Raw genomic sequence first — 17,710 nt, 5'->3', positions numbered from 1 at the left:
GCAACCATCACTCCTGTGTTCCAATGGCACGTTGTGTTAGCTAATCCAAGTTTATCATTTTAAAAGGCTAATTGATCATTAAGAAACCATTTTCCAATTACGTTAGCACAGCTGAAAACTGTTGTTCTGATTAAAGAAGCAATAAAACTGGCCTTTAGACTAGTTGAGTATCTGGAGCATCAGCATTTGTGGGTTCGATTACAGGATCAAAATGGCTAGAAACAAAGACTTTTGTCTGAAACTCGTCAGTCTATTCTTGTTCTGAGAAATGAAGGCTATTCCATGCAAGAAATTGCCAAGAAACTGAAGATCTCGTACAATGCTGTGTACTACGCCCTTCACAGAACAGCGCAAAATGGCTCTAACCAGAATAGAAAGAGTGGGAGGCCCCGGTGCACAACTGAGCAAGAGGACAGTTTTGAGAAACAGACTCCTCCCAGGTCCTCAACTGGCAGCTTCATTAAATAGTACCCGCAAAACACCAGTCTCAACGTCAAAAGTGAAGAGACGACTCCGGGATGCTGGCCTTCTAGGCAGAGTTCCTCTGTCCAGTGTCTGTGTTCTTTTGCCAATCTTAATCTTTAATTTTTTCTGGCCAGTCTGAGATATGGTGCCTTCTTTGCAACTCAGCCTAGAAGGCCAGCATCCCGGAGTCGCCTCTTCACTGTTGACGTTGAGACTGGTGTTTTGCGGGTACTATTTAATGAAGCTGCCAGTGTGTCTGTGAGAAATGTGGGAAAGGGCTGATGTTGCCATAGCAACTGTGAGTTGAACTCTGTGAGAGAGACTCCTACATTTATAGCGCAGTTTCTTTAGGCGATTTTACAGCTAGCTAGCTACTTCACATGCTGATATTGACTTTGGTATTATTGTGTGTAGCTTAAGGTGACCAAATTTCTGAAATGAAAACCGGGGACATTTCCAGTTCGGCGGTCAATATGTCATTAAAATATCCAATGTTATTATCTATGAAATAAAAAAGGGGGACAATTCCGGGTTTCATGTGTTTAGTCTAACAGGCACACTGTGATAGAGAAAACAACTATATTACAGAAACACTACAGACAAGACAGAACTGTCCGATCTGAACAGCCATTCAGTGCTCCTGGTAGTCTGGGTTGAATAAGAGCAGAAGAGAACATGAGCAAAATTGAAAAAACAGAGAAAATAGTATATGTGAAATACTTAAAAAAAATAATAATAATACTTAATTAACAACATAATAAAGAAATAAGATGATGAGGAGATTGGTAACTACATAATATACTTATACCAACCTAATCTGCATATTTCTCAGAAGAATATATTTTCTTCAGGATTACTGTCTTTGGCCAGCTTCTCCATGAACTCCTGGCAGGGGAGGTTGAAGTTTGTCTTCACAATAAGCATGGCCTTGATGGTAGGAACAGTGAACCTATTTCTTGCTGCTGTAAATATCATTCATTTGGGAGAACACTCTCTCGACTGATGCGTTACTTCCAGGTAAGCACATGACAACAGACGCTAATCTAGCCAGGTTAGTGTGTGGGATGTCGTTCTCTTTGAAGTGGGTAACCACCGTGCTCCATCTCTGACTAAGCGGTTTCTCAGATGTTCTCCATTCATCAAGCGATCCCCTCTTTAGGAACTCTTGCAGGCCAGTAACCTCGTCAAACAATGCATCCTCATTGATGGTCACATTGGGGCATTTTTCCTGCAGTGTGGCTGCTGCCTTCTGGATCTCTTCATGCTAAGTTTGCCTTTTTAAGCGGAGACAATGCAAATCTTTGCTTGCAAGTAGTTCACAGCCATAGTTAAGAATGAGTGGGATGTTTTGAGAAAGCTCTCTTTAGACATTGCTCTGTTTTCCTCTAGCTCTCTCAGAAGTCCTCTGACCAAAACTGGAATGAAGTTGTCATCACGTCTTGCAGTCAATTTTGCCTCAACGTTTCTCAGAATTGCAGCTGACTCCACAGCACAGCGGTCCTGGCCTTCAAGCATCTTGATCGTGTCACTGAATACGGTCAAGTTTCCATGGACAAAGGCCAGGCAAAGTTCAGTCAGTCTATCTTCAAACATTGTTCACAGGACAACAGGGAATTTGTCTTCAGAAAGAAAAAAGGATTTCAATGGCACATACATTTTCAGCACTCTTTCTAGAGCAGGGAGCATGGACAGCTAGCGAACATTGTGTAATAAAATGTTATGGTACTCCTGGCAAACTCACAAAAGCTCTTTTCAGTTTTTCTACTCTGATGGTGAAAATATAAAAATATGAAAATATCTTTGAGCAGCTCCTCAACATCAAGGGGAATCATATGCAAATATGTTCTGGCTGTGTAATGAATGATGTGGGCAGGACAACCTAAGTCAATCACCTCCCGCTGCAGAGCATTTTTAACATTGGTATAGACATTGACCCTCCCCAGTCTCTTCAGTCCTCCAAAGTTGGTATTTGTGTTGTCGGCAGAGAATGCCACGACTTTGTTTTGCAGATTACATTTTTGGATGACCACCAGGACCTCAGCTGCAATTTCCTCTGCTGTTTCTCCTTTCAATTCAACAAAATCAAGCAGTTTTGTTTCCACAGATGTGCTGCCATCATGTATCTTACAATATCTGACTACTATTGTCAGCAGCTTTACATGTCTATGATTGGACGCGTCAATGGACAGGTACACAAATTCAACCTGATCTAAAGCTTCCGTGTCAGTTGTGCTGGGCAGTCCATAGATCTGTAACAATGATTGTGTCGCATAGTGTGGTATGCAAAGACACCCTCCTGCACAGCTAAATCATATTCTTCTTGGGAAGGCTCTACCTTCTTGAAGAATGTGGTGACAGAGGGCATACCAACATGGACAATCGGAGAGGATTTATGCTTTTTCATCTTTTAATGTTCTACCACTGCCGTTCTTTCCCCGCTGCCAATTGAAAAAGAGGAATTACAAAGCGTGCAGTGAACCATTCTTGACCTGAGCGTATAAATGGAAATTCTTTCATCATGTTGTCATTAAACTGGCATTTCTGTTTCTTGGAAAGAGCTATTGTACCTCCTCTGTCTGCTCTTCTTCACTCTACTTGTCACTTTTCTTACTCTCAACTTTTTCTTCTCCTATCTTTCTCCTCCTGTCTTCACTCATCTTCCTTCTCTTTCTTCCTTTCCACCTCACTCTTCTACACTCCTCGTTTCACTCTTTTTACTCCCTTAATTGTTCCTTCTCACTCTCTTCTCCTTCCACTCCAATCTTTAATAATAAATAGTGCACTATTAGATACAATTCTTTGGTTAACAGATTCCCATTGCTTGACTCCATTGTTTGGAATAATAAATTGTCAGGCTCTGTAATAATATTTTTACCTTGTCTCCTCTATCTCCTTCACTCTTCTTCCTATCCAGTCTTCCCCCTCTGCACTCTCTAACAGAAAACATTATGCTAATGTTATCCATTAATTTAATATAATCATAACGTAGCTACCATGACAGTAGCTAGCTAACTTAGTCTACATAGCTAACGTTAGCTAGCATAATTTATTTAAAACCTTATAGAGCAAATCGTCTATCTATATAATAAATTGTGACATAACATCACTAGCTAGTATCTCAAATGATTGTAACTTACCGGGCTTGAAAAGACGTTTGTGGTGATTTTGTGGATTCACTTGACACTTAATAGCTTCTGGCCGAGTTTTCCACAGCAGTTTTCTCTAAAACTAGCTTGAATAAGTAGTTAGTAGTAGAAGAAGAAGAGTGAATGAAGCTGCTTTAGCGAGCAACCCCCTCTGTTGGCTAAAACAAGCACAACGCGATTGAGACGTCAACCGGTAGGCTCTGTTGCCCGGTCTTTCTTGCCACGTAAAATATTATTTCACTTTGCGGTCTGTTTTGAACACACAGTTAAAAACGGGGACATTTCCGGGGACATCTCCAGTCAGGGACAGGCCACCAAAAACGGGGACTGTCCCCGTTTGGTCACCCTAGTGTAGCTACGTTTGCTAGCTAGTTAGCCAGCCAGCCCAGAGAGAGAGCATTGCATTGTGGGTTTTGTAATCAAATTGAGCTGCAACAGATTTCCACAATGATTTTCACATGTTGCTACCATCCTTGTTGTAACGACATAAACAAAACATGTGTTCACAAAAAAGCTTATTTAATTAAAGCTTCAATATGTAACTTTTTGGCTGACCTGACCAAATTCACATAGAAATGTGAATTATAGATGTAATTCGCATTGAAAGCAAGTCTAAGAACTGGTAGATATGTTCTATGTGCACTGTTTCTATGCTTCCAGTTCTTACATTTCATTTTTGTGTCTTTTACTTTTGGTTTTGGACACCAGCGTCAAACAGCTGAAAATGCAATAGTTTTGGTTATGGAAAATATATTTCACGGCGGTTTAGATGGTACAATGATTCTCTATACTATACTTGCTTAAACTGAAATTTGGCGAACTATTAGAATTTTAGCAACCAGGAAATGGCGGAGCGATACCTGCAAAGAGCACCTTTTAACATTGGTAATCATAGGAATTAGTGTTTTGGGGTGGATTATCCCTTTAATCACCAATGCTTTATTAAAAGATCAAGTTTGGGAGCAGCAAAACAGTGAGCGGACATCCCATTTCTATCGCTGTATTGTAGGCCTACATTATTTTTGCAAGCTCCCGTTTTGGACGTGCGTAAAAATAAAAAGTCCATGTAGGCTACATGTGTCCATATGCCCATCATGGAACAAGAGATGAGATGATGATGGTGACCCTTGTATTTAGAAGTAATTTTCTTGAAACAATTGCTCGTTTTCCATTTCACATGACTAAAAACCAAGCCCTCCCTCCTTTACTCTGGGCCTAGGCTACAATAACGAAAGCTGATTCAACTGCAATGCGTCAAGTCTTTTTTTTTATCCTGCAGATTTTATAATATCATGCTTCTGACCCCAACCTACTAAGAAATATTGTTTTTGTTTTAAAAAATAATATATATAAAAAAAAATACTTATTGGTTGTTTCTCATTTAATTTGAGGAGAGAGAGGAGAGGGAAAGGAGAGAAAAGTGGAGGAGAGGGAATAAAGAAGAGAAGGGGGGATGGATAAGACCGTGAAAGAGGGGAGAGGAGAGGAAAGAAGATTTAAAGAAGCCCAAAGATTAGTTTGAGTCTCTTGGCTGTAGAAGGAGTAAGATATTCAATATTAGAGTGAGAGGGAGACAGTTTAATTCAACATGTGCTGCACATTTCTTAGAATAATTCACAGTCCTAGCTTTATGATGAGAATGTGTTAATGCGTTCTGTAAGATGGTTCCATAATGTTTATAAAACATTACATTTGGGAGCAGTGAGTGGACATTCTCCTTTTCTCTTTATGTTAGATCTTTGTCCAGCTTCTGTGAAAAGTTTGAATATGCGTAAAAGCCGCCATAGTCTGTTGCCTTAATATCAGAATGTCCTTTGAACTGGCTAGCTAACACGCTTGTGTGTGCAGAGCGGCACCAGAATTAAACACACGTCTTATTTTTTTGTAGTTAATAAATCCAACGAAATGAAAAGTGATAACTAGCCCTATAGTATCATTAACAAGCGTTTATCCATTCTTCTCTAGCTAATAGAAAATCTCTCTCCCCATCTTCTGAATCAAGCTTGTAATGTCAGTAAAGTAGCCTATGATTCGGAGGGGGGAGGTGCAGGTAGCCTAAATACGCTTTGCAAAGGCGCTTTGTTGCATTTTGTTGTGGGACTAGAAAAAAAATACCTGGAACGTAAAATAACATTATTAACCGGTTGCCATGCTTTTAAAAGAACGGTTCTGTTCCGGAACAGTATGGATCAATTTTGTTCCAGGTTCCGTGGACATACCATGGACATGACAAACGTTGTCAACAAGCACGATTAAATGCACTATTGATAAGGCCTAAAATTATAATCAAAACAAAACCACAACTTTTTTTAAATAGGCTATGTCTAAATACAGTTACAGGCACTATAATTGCTTACTAGGGCATATGACACTGATATTAACAATGTTTCAAATCAAAATGTTCAAATCAATGTTATAAAGCCAGTGATGCAGTGATCCAAGTTCTGCTATGCTACGATAACTGCAAGCAGCCAGTATGATGGAAAAGCTCATCTGCACACACAGACACATGCGTACAGTCTCACACACAGACATACACACACACATCACATGTAAGTGAAGCCCATTCAGTGAAGCCCATTCAGTGAAGCCCTAGTATTTTATTAGGATGCCCCCCAGCTGAACACACCACCTCACTCTACTGCGGCCCTAGAGGACTGAAATGACCCCGTTGTCTCCGAAAAAGTATTCTCTATAGCTCCAGCCAGAGCCATATTGCCCGTAAGCCTGATAATTAGAATTCAAATGTAATATCACAGAGCATTTGGTGCCAATATGGCAGACAGTGTGCCGAACCCACTGAACTTTGGTGAAAACAGCATTATGTAAATCTAATATAGCCATTTTTGAGAGTGTAACTGTGCCATATTAGTTCCTTGCTCCGCCCGACCGCCACTTGCTGTGTTCTTCACGTGACTGACTGATAGTCATTAGAGTTTTGAATGTCAAGCAGCAGCAGATAAGAGTGGATGGAAATAGCTTCGTAGCCAGTGGGTGACTGACTCTACCATTTCCCAATAGAGTTGGAAGGAAAGGGCGACTAGCTGCTAGATGAAAGATGCTGTTCTGTAGCAGCCAGTATAATGCCTGTGCACTTTAGTGCTGATCTTTCATGACAGCAGCGTCTCTGAAATGAGCTGCTGGTATGTAGAAGATTTACTAATACCATCCATTAATTATGGAGATGAGGAACACTTCATTTCCATGATAAATGAGGAAAGGACACCTGTGTCGTTTTATTATTCAAATGCATTACTGAGGGAAAATGCAAAGTATCAGGGATGTTATCATGGTTTTGACTAAAGGCCATATATGTGGAACATTGGAGAGTTAGTGATCGTAGGTCCGTGAGTTGTTTCGAATTTTATATATATTTCTTTTTTCAAGCAATAATACAAAACAGACAATAAAAATGGCTGCTCCCATCAGTGGGTGCTCTGGTCAGATGGTGCGCTCGCCCCCACCCACCCCGAGACACCAGCAAGGCCCTGGCCCAAAGGGATTTTCCAAAGGCAGGAAAAACCAAGCACCGCCCGGGTGGAGCGCACCCATAACTACCAGGACCAGCACACACACTGCTCACAGCATGAAACCAAACCACAAAACATAAATAGCGAAACGCAAAGTGTACAATAATCCCATTCCCACCCTTTCCCCTGATTGGAGGACCTCAAACATTTACACTGTACATTTGTGTATATAATTATTCCAACACTGATCAATTCCACCCTTCAGACAGCCACAGATCAACCCATCTTCTCCAATAAGTCATTGTACCATTTCTTATCGCAATTCATCCCGCCATTCTCCCATGGTGTCTCACTGGGGACTTGAACCTCCCAGTCTGCAGCATTTCTGACGAAATTGCCCCAAAAATAAACAATTTAGCCAAGAACACAATTATATTTCCTATTGACTGTGTGGTCCTTCAAATCCCTCAGCAATACAGTTTGCAGGTCAACCTTGCCCTGATATTATGGCATAACAACCATTCCCGGACCTGACTCCAAAAACAAGCTCCTGATGGACAGTACCAAAAGAGATGCTCTATTGATTCTCTCTTGATTCTGTGGGACGAGAATTCAATAAAATAGCTTAAATTGAAAAGAACGAATTGATGCATCAATTGTTTAGTATATCAGTTCATAAACCCAATGCCGTGGTATTGATACAACTATCTTGAATTTTATGCGGCGTAGTTGTCAACACTCTTGACCGTAAGTGAAACTGATACATTTGACAATTTACATGAGTGATTTTAAGGATTTAGGATTTTTAATTGGTGGCAGACAAACTAATTCATTGCATTTTCCATTTTTGTGTCAGAGCTGCGATGAGTTGGTTATATTTTCCATACACCTGGATGAATTGCTTGTATACCGTCATTGTTTACAATGTCATTCATAAGCATACCTTTCTTATACATCTCTCTCAGTACATTGGCGTTTAGCCATATTGTTTGTTCTAATATACACTACCGTTCAAAGGTTTGTGGTCACTTAGAAATAGAAACAGACGCCTCACAAGTCCTCAACTGTCAGCTTCATTAAATAGTACCCACAAAACACCAGTCTCAACGTCAACAGTGAAGAGGCGACTCCGGGATGCTGGTCTTCTAGGCAGAGTTGCAAAGAAAAAGCCATATCTCAGACTGACCAATAAAAAGAAAAGATTAAGATGGGCAAAAGAACAGACACTGGACAGAGGAACTCTGCCTAGAAGGCCAGCATCCCGGAGTCGCCTCTTCATGGTTGACGTTGAGACTGGTGTTTTGCGGGTACTATTTAAGGAAGCTGACAATTGAGGACTTGTGAGGCATCTGTTTCTCAAACTAGGCACTCTAATGTACTTGTCCTCTTGCTCAGTTGTGAACCGGGGCCTCACACTCCTTTCTATTCTGGTTAGAGCCAGTTTGCTCTGTTCTGTGAAGGGAGTAGTACACAGCATTGTATGAGATCTTCAGTTTCTTGGCATTTTCTTGCATGGAATATCCTTCATTTCTCAGTACAAGAATAGACTGACGAGTTTCAGAAGAAAGTTCTTTGTTTCTAGCCATTTTGAGCCTGTAATCGAACCCACAATGCTTCAGATACTCAACTAGTCTAAAGAAGGCCAATTTTATTGCGTCTTTAATCAAAACAACAGTTTTCAGCTGTGTTAACATAATTGCAAAATGGTTTTCTAATGATCAATTAGCCTTTTAAAATGCTAAACTTGAATTAGCTAACACAACCTGCCATTGGAACACAGGAGTGATGGTTGCTTATAATGGGCCTCTGTATGCCTATGTAGATATTCCATTTAAAAAATCAGCCGTTTCCAGCTATAATAGTAATTTACAACATTAACAATGTCTACACTGTATTTCTGATCAATTTGATGTTAGGTTAATGGCCAAAAAAATTGATTTTCTTTCAAAAACAAGGACATTTCTGCCTCTTCTGGAGGATTAATTGTAATTTTAGAAAACTCTGTATAGCTTCATTTAAAAATAAGAATACTTTAAACAGGGTTCCAATCCACTGGAAATTGATCGTTTTAATCTATATAACAGCAAAGAGCCCCCTTTTAAACATCGGATGTGCCACTTAGTCGCCTGCTGGAAAACCAGTTTGGATTTAGATATAGTTTCAGTATAATATAAGCTTTAAGAGAGAGGTTGAATGTCTTGATATTTATTCGTTCTCGCCCTCCAAACTCATAAAAATACCCATTTTACTTTATTCCAAATAAAATGCAATATTCTTGAAAAAATATTCTCCTGGAGTTGGTAGAGCCATGAATAGAGATGTAAACTGTGATATCACTAGAGAATTAATCAGTGTACATTTCCCATAGATGGACAGATCTTTCCCTTTCCATGGTTTAAAGATCCTATCTATTTTGCTGAGTTTTCTGTCAAAATTGATAGTTGAAAAATCGTTCAACTTTTCAGGAACATGTACACCAAGCGCATCAACTGCACCATCCACCCATTTAATCTGGAGACCACATTGCAATTTAAAGTTAGTCTTTTAGAGCCCCAATCCATAATATAGTACAGTTATCCTACATATTTGGATTTTAATCCAGATAAACTGCAGAAATTATCCAGGTCCTCAATAAGACTGCTCAGGGTTGAAGATTGTGGACTCTTGAATCCTCAGCATACGTTCATATCTAAACTCTTTCATTTTATAATTGGATCTGATTTTATAGGTAACAGCTCAATGACCATAACAATCAAGTATGGTGAAAGAGGGCAACCCTGTTTTACACCTCTTAACAATTCCTAATTTGCAGAGAAATAACCATTATTTCTTATTTTACATAAAGCAGTGTTATACATAACTTTTATCCATTTTACAAGAGACTCTACAAAAAATGAAATAATTCAGGCACTTATAAATACATTTTAGCCGTACTTTATCAAAGGCTTTCTCAAAAATCTGTTATAAAGATTATGCCTGGTTTCCCTGCATTCTCATAGCATTAGGCAATTATTAGAAATAATTTGAAAACTATATCCAATACAGTATGTCTTCCTTTTAAGAATCCTGTATGATCATGATGAATAATATCCAGTAAGACTTTTTTAATTCTATGAGCAATACATTTTGCCAATATTTTTGCATCGTAACATTGATGGGGGAGGGGCTTCACTTTTTTTGTGAGATTGGGTCTTTATACTGTCCCCCTGGCTCCTGCTTCAGTAAGAGAGTAATCAACCCCTTATTTTTGTGTGTCAGGCATTTGACCATTTATGTATGAATAATTAAAACATGCTGTTACTGGATCTTTGAATAATTCATAAAATGTTTGATATATATTTCTATTGGAATGCCATCAAGGCCAGGGGTTTTCCAAGTCTGAAAGGAGCCAATTGCCAACCGTAGTTCATCCTTTAATTTGTCCTTCGCAATATTTTTTGGGTGTGTTGCAGATTAATATCACAACACTTAGAGATTAGAAGAACTTGAAAGGGAAACAAGTAAAAAAGATTTTCTTCATTCAAAATGTCCTTTGGTGAGACAATGTTTTCATCATTTTTTAAACTATTTTCTGTAGGTTCTTCTTGATCGCGTTTGTATGTTGAAGGTAATAGAAAAACTTGGTGCATTTTTTTTCAGTTTTTCTCCATCCAATTTGCTCGTTTTTTTTATATAAACGAAACCAGATCTTTCCTGAATACGTTCCTCAAACTCCTTTTGTTTTGTGTCGAAACTATTCGGTACTTCTGTAGAACATTTATCAACACCATTGATGTGCAATACAAGTTTTTCTATTTCTGCTGTGTCTTTTCTCTCTTTACCGAATCCTTTCTTGTTTTTGTGATGAAAATGGAATTGAATGGCCTCTAAAGACACGCTTAAAGGGATCCTATACTATCAGTGGATCCACTGAACCTGTATTATGCAAGACAAAATCTGTTATCAACTCCTTAGTTTTCGTTATACATGTACTGCCCGTCAATTAACTCTGATTAACTGTTCACATGTACCAGCACACGGGTGTGATCATTCTACAGTGGTCCCTGCAGCATACCCTCAAACCAGTGTGATTGGAACGTTTATTTAGAATGTCCAGTTTCGATTGACGCAACAGTCAGCATTTGAGCTAGCCACACTGTTTTTTTTCACAGATTTTTTTTGCACCAACGCAGTCCTTACTAAGTTGTCTTGAATATGACCTGTTTATTTTTGGATGCAATGTTCAGACATTCACAGAAGTGGTGACAGCATACACAATCATTCAAACCGGAAAATGGAGGCTACATTATTCCTAGCACTAACTGAGGAAATATTGACGTAGCACTAGCGGTCATGTTTAGAGAACTCTCGGCTGACAGAAAACACAATATAAATGAGCTAATAGCAATTACTATTTATAATTCATCACATCACGTGTGAGCTCAACATTGATCAAAATAATTGAGTCAAACACTTTCTAGAAATCAAAAGTAATCCGGCGATGGGTAGTTTGTGCGCGCTGCAAACTACCCATCGTCAACCAAAGGTAATAGGAGGAGACAAGCAGTGTTTGGTCTGTTTATAGTATGCTTGTTAAAGGGGGTGTGTAGTCTACGATCATTCACTTCCAGAAGTTTACTCAAAAGATAAGTGAACCATTCCTTCACCTCATTATAACTTGTTTGGTCTGACAGACGTTTACTTGACACCCAGAATGTATTGTGTAATGTCAACAAACGTGGCGCCACACATAGCTGGACAATAGCTTAGCATTAGCTCATTATACTCAATACAACAAAATACCAAAAAAGTATTTTACACACATCATAGGTGTCTATTGTATAGTATACTACAATGTATGCAATAATTGGACTGCATTATTTGTCACCAGTTCTTGAAAACTTGAATAAAACAGTCATACATACATACATACATACATACATACATACATACATACATGCACACATACATGCACACATACATACACACATAGTGTATGCTACAGTAGAAACGACAACACGATATACAGAAAATGCGGCACTTACTTTGATAGGAATGCACACTTTTCTAAAGTTATTATTTGTAAGGAAAACAACAATGTGAGTGCCAGCCAGAAAATGTGCCAGTTCGTGAAAGACTGTGCAAATGTCTGCATACTTGATGTGCAGAAAAAATGGGGAAGGGCTCTCCTCAAAGAGGGGAATTTGTCCAGGAAGCCTCAAACATAAAGTGTCCGCAACACTGAAATGGGCTACTTCTATGTGAATTAATGAGGAGGCGGAACACACCTCAATTCAAACTGTTGTCAGAAAATACAACTTGTTAGAAAATATTTTGAAATTGACAAGTTGAAACACAGCCTACAGATAATTAGCAGGCAGTGCTTGTTAACTGTCCTGTTGCACAACAGTCACATTTTGCATAAAACAACTCACTATGGGGCAACCGTTAGAGATATTTGGAACTCACATGTGAAAAGGTTAAATTTCCAATATCCCTGCCCTCGTGGAAGGTCTGTCATAGCTATATGGAGGGCTATAAGCTGATGGTCTGATCGCATTTGTTCCTCAATCTGTACTTTTTTTAAACTTTTGGTACCATATAAAAGGACTCAAGAAAGTTTTCAATCCGACTAGCTTGATTTAGCCTCTTCCAAGTATATCTTACAAGGTTCATATTTTTAAGCTTCCATATACAATGCATTCGAAAGGATTCTGACCCCTTGACTTTTTCCACATTTTGTTACATTACAGCCTTATTCTAAAAATAGATTAAATTGTTTTTTCCCCTCAATCTACACACACTACCCCATAATGAAAAAGCAAAAAAGGTTTTTAGATTTTCTTGCAAATGTATTAAAAATAAACTGAAATAACATTTAGATAAATATTCAGACCCTTTACTCAGTACTTTGTTGAAGCACCATTGGCAGTGATTACAGCCTCGAGTCTTCTTGGATATGACACTACAAGCTTTGCACACCTGTATTTGGGGAGTTTCTCCCATTCTTCTCTGCAGATCCTCTCAAGCTCTGTCAGGTTGGATGGGGAACATCACTGCACAGCTATTTTCAGGTCTCTCTAGAGTTGTTCGAGTCCAGACTGGCTAGGCCACTCGAACATTCAGAGACTTGTCCCGAAGCCACTCCTGCGTTGTCTTGGCTGTGTGCATAGGGTTGTTGTCCTGTTGGAAGGTGAACCTTCGCTCCAGCCTGAGGTCCTGAGCACTCTGGAGCAGGTATTCATCATCTCACTGTACTTTTCACTTTTCCCTCGATCCTGCCTAGATTCACTAGTCCCTGCTGCTGAAAAACATCCCCACAGCATGATGCTGCCACCACCATGCTTCACCATAGGGATGGTGCCAGGTATCCTCCAGACGTGACATTTGGCATTCAGGCCAAAGAGTTCAATCTTGTTGTCATCAGACCAGAGTATCTTGTTTCTCATGGTCAGTGCTTTAGGCGCCTTTTGGCAAACACCAAGCGGGCTGTCATGTGACTTTCACTGAGGAGTGGCTTCCGTCTGGCCACTGAACTACTTTAGTGGAGTGTTGCAGAGATGGGAGAACCTTCCAGAAGGACAACCATCTCCACAGAAGAACTTTAGAGCTCTGTCAGAGTGACCATTGGGTTCTTGGTCACCTCCCTGAACAAGGCCCTTCTCTAAGAAGATTTCCAAACTTTTTCCATTGATAAATGATGGAGGCCGCTGTGTTCTTGGGAACCTTCAATGCTGCAGACATTTTTTGATACCCTTCCCCAGATCTGTGCCTCGTCACAATCCTGTCTCGGAGCTCTTGCGGACAATTCCTTTTGACCTCATGGCTTGGTTTTTGCTCTGACATGGTGTCAACTGTGGGACCTCATGTCCAATCAATTTAATTTACCACAGTTGGACTCCAATCAAGTTCTAGAAACATCTCAAGGATGATCAATAGAAACAGGATGCATCTGAGCTCAATTTCATAGCAAAGGGTCTGAATACTTACGTAAATAATATATTTGTCTTATATTTAATACATTTGAAAAAGCATCTTTGTCATTATTGGGTATTGTGTGTAGATTGAGGATTATTTTTCTTCTTCAATTTAATCAATTTTAGAACAAATGTTGTAATGTAACAAAATGTGGAAAAAGTCAAGGAGTCTGAATACTTTCCAATTATATATACAAAAATATGTGGACACCCCTTCAAATTAGTGGATTCGGCTATTTCAGCCACACCCATTGCTGACAGGTGTAGAACACAGCCATGCAATCTCCATATACAAACAATGGCAGTAGAATGGCCTTTTTGAAGAGCTCAGTGACTTTCAACGTGGCACCGTCATAGGATGCCACCTTTCCAACAAGTCTGCCATGCTAGAGCTACCCCAGTCAACTGTAAGTGCTGTTATTTTGAAGTGGAATTGTCTAGGACCAACAACGGCTCAGCCGCAAAGTGGTAAGCCACACAAGCTTACAGAACGGGACTACCGAGTGATGAAGCGCATAGCGCTTAAAAATCATGTCCTCACTCACTTCCGAATCCCGCTTCACCATCTGGCAGCCCAAAGGACGAATCTGGGTTTGGCCAGTAGAACGCTACCTGCCCCAATGCATAGTGCCAACTAAAGTTTGGTGGATGAGAATAATGGTTTGGGGCTGTTTTTATTGTTCGGGCTAGGCTCCTTAGTTCCAGTGAAGGGAAATTTTAACGCTACAGCATACAATGACGTTCTAGACAATTATGTGCTTCCAACTTCCAGGCAACAGCTTGGGGAAGGCCCTTTCCTGTTTCAGCATGACAATGCCTCATTGCACAAAGCAAAGTACATTCAGAAATGTTCTGTTGTGATCGGTGTGGAAGAACTTGACTGGCCTGTAGAGCCCTGACCTTAACCCCATCGAACACCTTTGTGATTAATTGGAACGCCGACTGTGAACCAGGCCTAATCTCTCCACATCGGCACCTTCCTAATGCACTTGTTGCTGAATGGAAGCAAATCCCTGCAACAATGTTCCAAGTAATGTTCCAACATGTATTGTAAATCCTTCCCACAAGAGTGGCGGCTGTTATTGGGCTGTTTTGGGGTGGCAGGTAGCCTAGTGGTTAGAGCATTGGGCCAGTAACCGAAAGGTTGCTAGATTAAATCCCCCAGCTGACAAGGTAAAAATATGTCATTCTGCCCCTGAACAAGGCAGTTAACCCACTGTTCCTAGGCCGTCATTGTAAATAAGAATTTGTTCTTAACTGACTTGCCTAGTTAAATAAAGGTTATATTATTATTATTATTATTATATATTTTTTTTAATATAGCAGCAAGGGGGGACCAACTCCATATTAATGCCCATGATTTTGGAATTAGATGTTCGGCGAGCAGAGGCCTCATACTTTTTCATGTAGTGTATGCCTCATGGGTCTCCCGGTCACGGCCGGCTGTGACGCAGCCTGGGATCGAACCCGGGGCTGTAGTGATGCCTCAAGCACTACGATGCAGTGCCGTCGACCACTGCGCCACTCGGGAGGCCCTCTACTGGAGAGCTCTTCTTTGTCTACCCCCATTCAGCATCCTTCGCATCCTCTTAAGCCTTAGCCCCACCCATCTCTTTAAGGATTCCCATGTGAGGCCATGTGCTAAACATGGTGAATAGGGTAGTGTAGTAAACAACCAAAGAATTCAAGACCAAAAGTGGTGAGTTGTAGTAAGAAGTAGTAGTAAAAATACACTTTATCTAGTCCTTGGCCTATATCCTAATCTGACTTTGATGCAAGTCCTATTGTTCTTCACATTACCGTCTTTGGTAAACACACACTATGTCAAATATAATAAAAGTTTATTTGTCACATGCACAGGATACAGAAGGTGTAAACGGTACAGTGAAATGGTTACTTGCATAGTAGAATATTTTGTTTAGACATGTAGCTAGCTAGCTAAACAATCAACCATAAATTAATCCCAACTCATACTACCATGCACCATGCATGAATCTGCAGCTGTCTAAAGCTAACCAACTATGTTCAATGTTAGCTAGCTAGCTAATTAGGCTATAACTAGCAATGCAAATGCATCTCTGAGATACAAATAATATTACTACACAGATCATACAGATCATTTAGCTAGACTCTTACCCGTATACATGGATGAACACTTCTCCCGCTCTGTCATGGATGCCATGGTTGCCCTTTAGTTTGAAGATGTAATCCGGAGACAGGTGTTTTATACAACAGCCTTCTGTGTTCTCTTTTTGACTCTCCACATTTGGCAATGATCTCTCTTCTTCCACTGGGCATTCCACTGATTTCAAGTCTGATTACCAGCATTATACCTATTCATGAATATAGCATGACTAAACATATAGATAAACAATGCGTTTTCTGTGTAGGCTAGTATCTGTTTATTATATAGGCTATAACTGATAGATGGAATAGTATGTTTGGAATTACCACAGCAAAGTTGGGCTCTATAGCCCAGTGGCAGCCATTTGGCATAATGGCCAATAAAGTAAACTCCAAAGAAATTATGGTATTATCATTTCAGTATTTTGGTTCATAAATCTATGGCAACAAGCTCAATCTCCTAACCCACTAGTTTAGCCAACTGTTCACATACCCTGGTCCTCAATGCGTGGGTCCCTCTTCCAGTTGTCAAAACTCTCCGGTAGAGGCGACACCTTGCCCACCTACGGTGACAAAGAATAGCCTAGTTAATTACAACTAACGTCGTATCAGTCCATCATGCCCCTGAGTTGTTCTGCATTAGGGCGTGAGTAGATGTTTGTATGAGGTGGTCTTTCAGTGTTATTGTGGGAGCATTCCACCATAGTGGGTCAAGGTTCTATTGTTTCTTTGCGGTTCTCTGTTACTTTAGGGGTGTGAGAGGGTTACGCAAAGAGTGTAGCTACATGTTTAGTGGTCTATGTGAGGGCGGAGGGGGTGGGAGGTGGGGGTGCCAGGTTGGGGTTCAGCGGTGTGATTGACAGGCAGACAACTGTGGGGGGTTTCTAATGATCTTTAAATAAGTAATCTGATTGGTCTAATGAGAAGTGACTCATCACATGCCTGAGGGTGGATAATTACACAGGACTTCACATGCAAGCTCACATACAAGCACAGACACATATACACACCCACTCAAACACACAGAGAGAGAGAGACTCGCATACACAGCGGGTTGAGAGGTCAGGCCCGAATGAGCAAAAGCTGTCAGGGCTTCACATTGTCATGCTGAGAGAGAAACTAAAATAACATCCGACACTTACTGTTACTGAGACTAACCCTGGAGTAGGGAACATGTGGAGGGGAATATACATACAGAATCACTCAGATAAAAACATATACCTTACATAGACTGGCCTGAGATCAGCACTGATACTATAGCAAGGAATGTTGTTGTGAAGTGGATATATAACTACAGAATACTGGCTGATCAATGTCTTTGTAGTGATGTTCAAGTCATGACTCTCTCCTCCCTCCCCTAAAGGTACCTAATGCCATCCTCAAGTGCCAGAAGGCCGGCATCACCGTGCGCATGGTTACCGGGGACAACATCAACACTGCCCGCGCCATAGCAACCAAGTGTGGCATCCTGTTGCCGGGTGAGGACTTCCTGTGTCTGGAGGGCAAAGAGTTCAACCAGCTGATCCGTAACGACCAGGGAGAGGTGAGA

The 17,710-nt window shown here is 40.3% G+C and overlaps 1 protein-coding gene across 7 annotated transcripts in view; it reads left to right on the top strand.

The window, feature by feature from the left end:
- The window catches only part of LOC106565103 (plasma membrane calcium-transporting ATPase 1), a 166,397-nt gene that overhangs the window by 104,661 nt on the left and 44,026 nt on the right, over nt 1-17,710 (top strand). For all 7 annotated transcript variants that reach the window (XM_014131832.3, XM_045691507.2, XM_014131834.3 and 4 more), the window contains one exon: nt 17,525-17,704. In XM_014131832.3, coding sequence (XP_013987307.1) covers nt 17,525-17,704 — 180 coding nt within the window. The remainder of the gene's footprint in view (nt 1-17,524; nt 17,705-17,710) is intronic.

The sequence above is a fragment of the Salmo salar genome, chromosome 12 (genome assembly GCF_965601325.2).
Source record: "Salmo salar chromosome 12, fSalSal1, whole genome shotgun sequence".
NCBI classification, from domain to species: Eukaryota; Metazoa; Chordata; class Actinopteri; order Salmoniformes; family Salmonidae; genus Salmo; species Salmo salar.
This window is presented reverse-complemented; position numbering and strand designations above follow the sequence as displayed.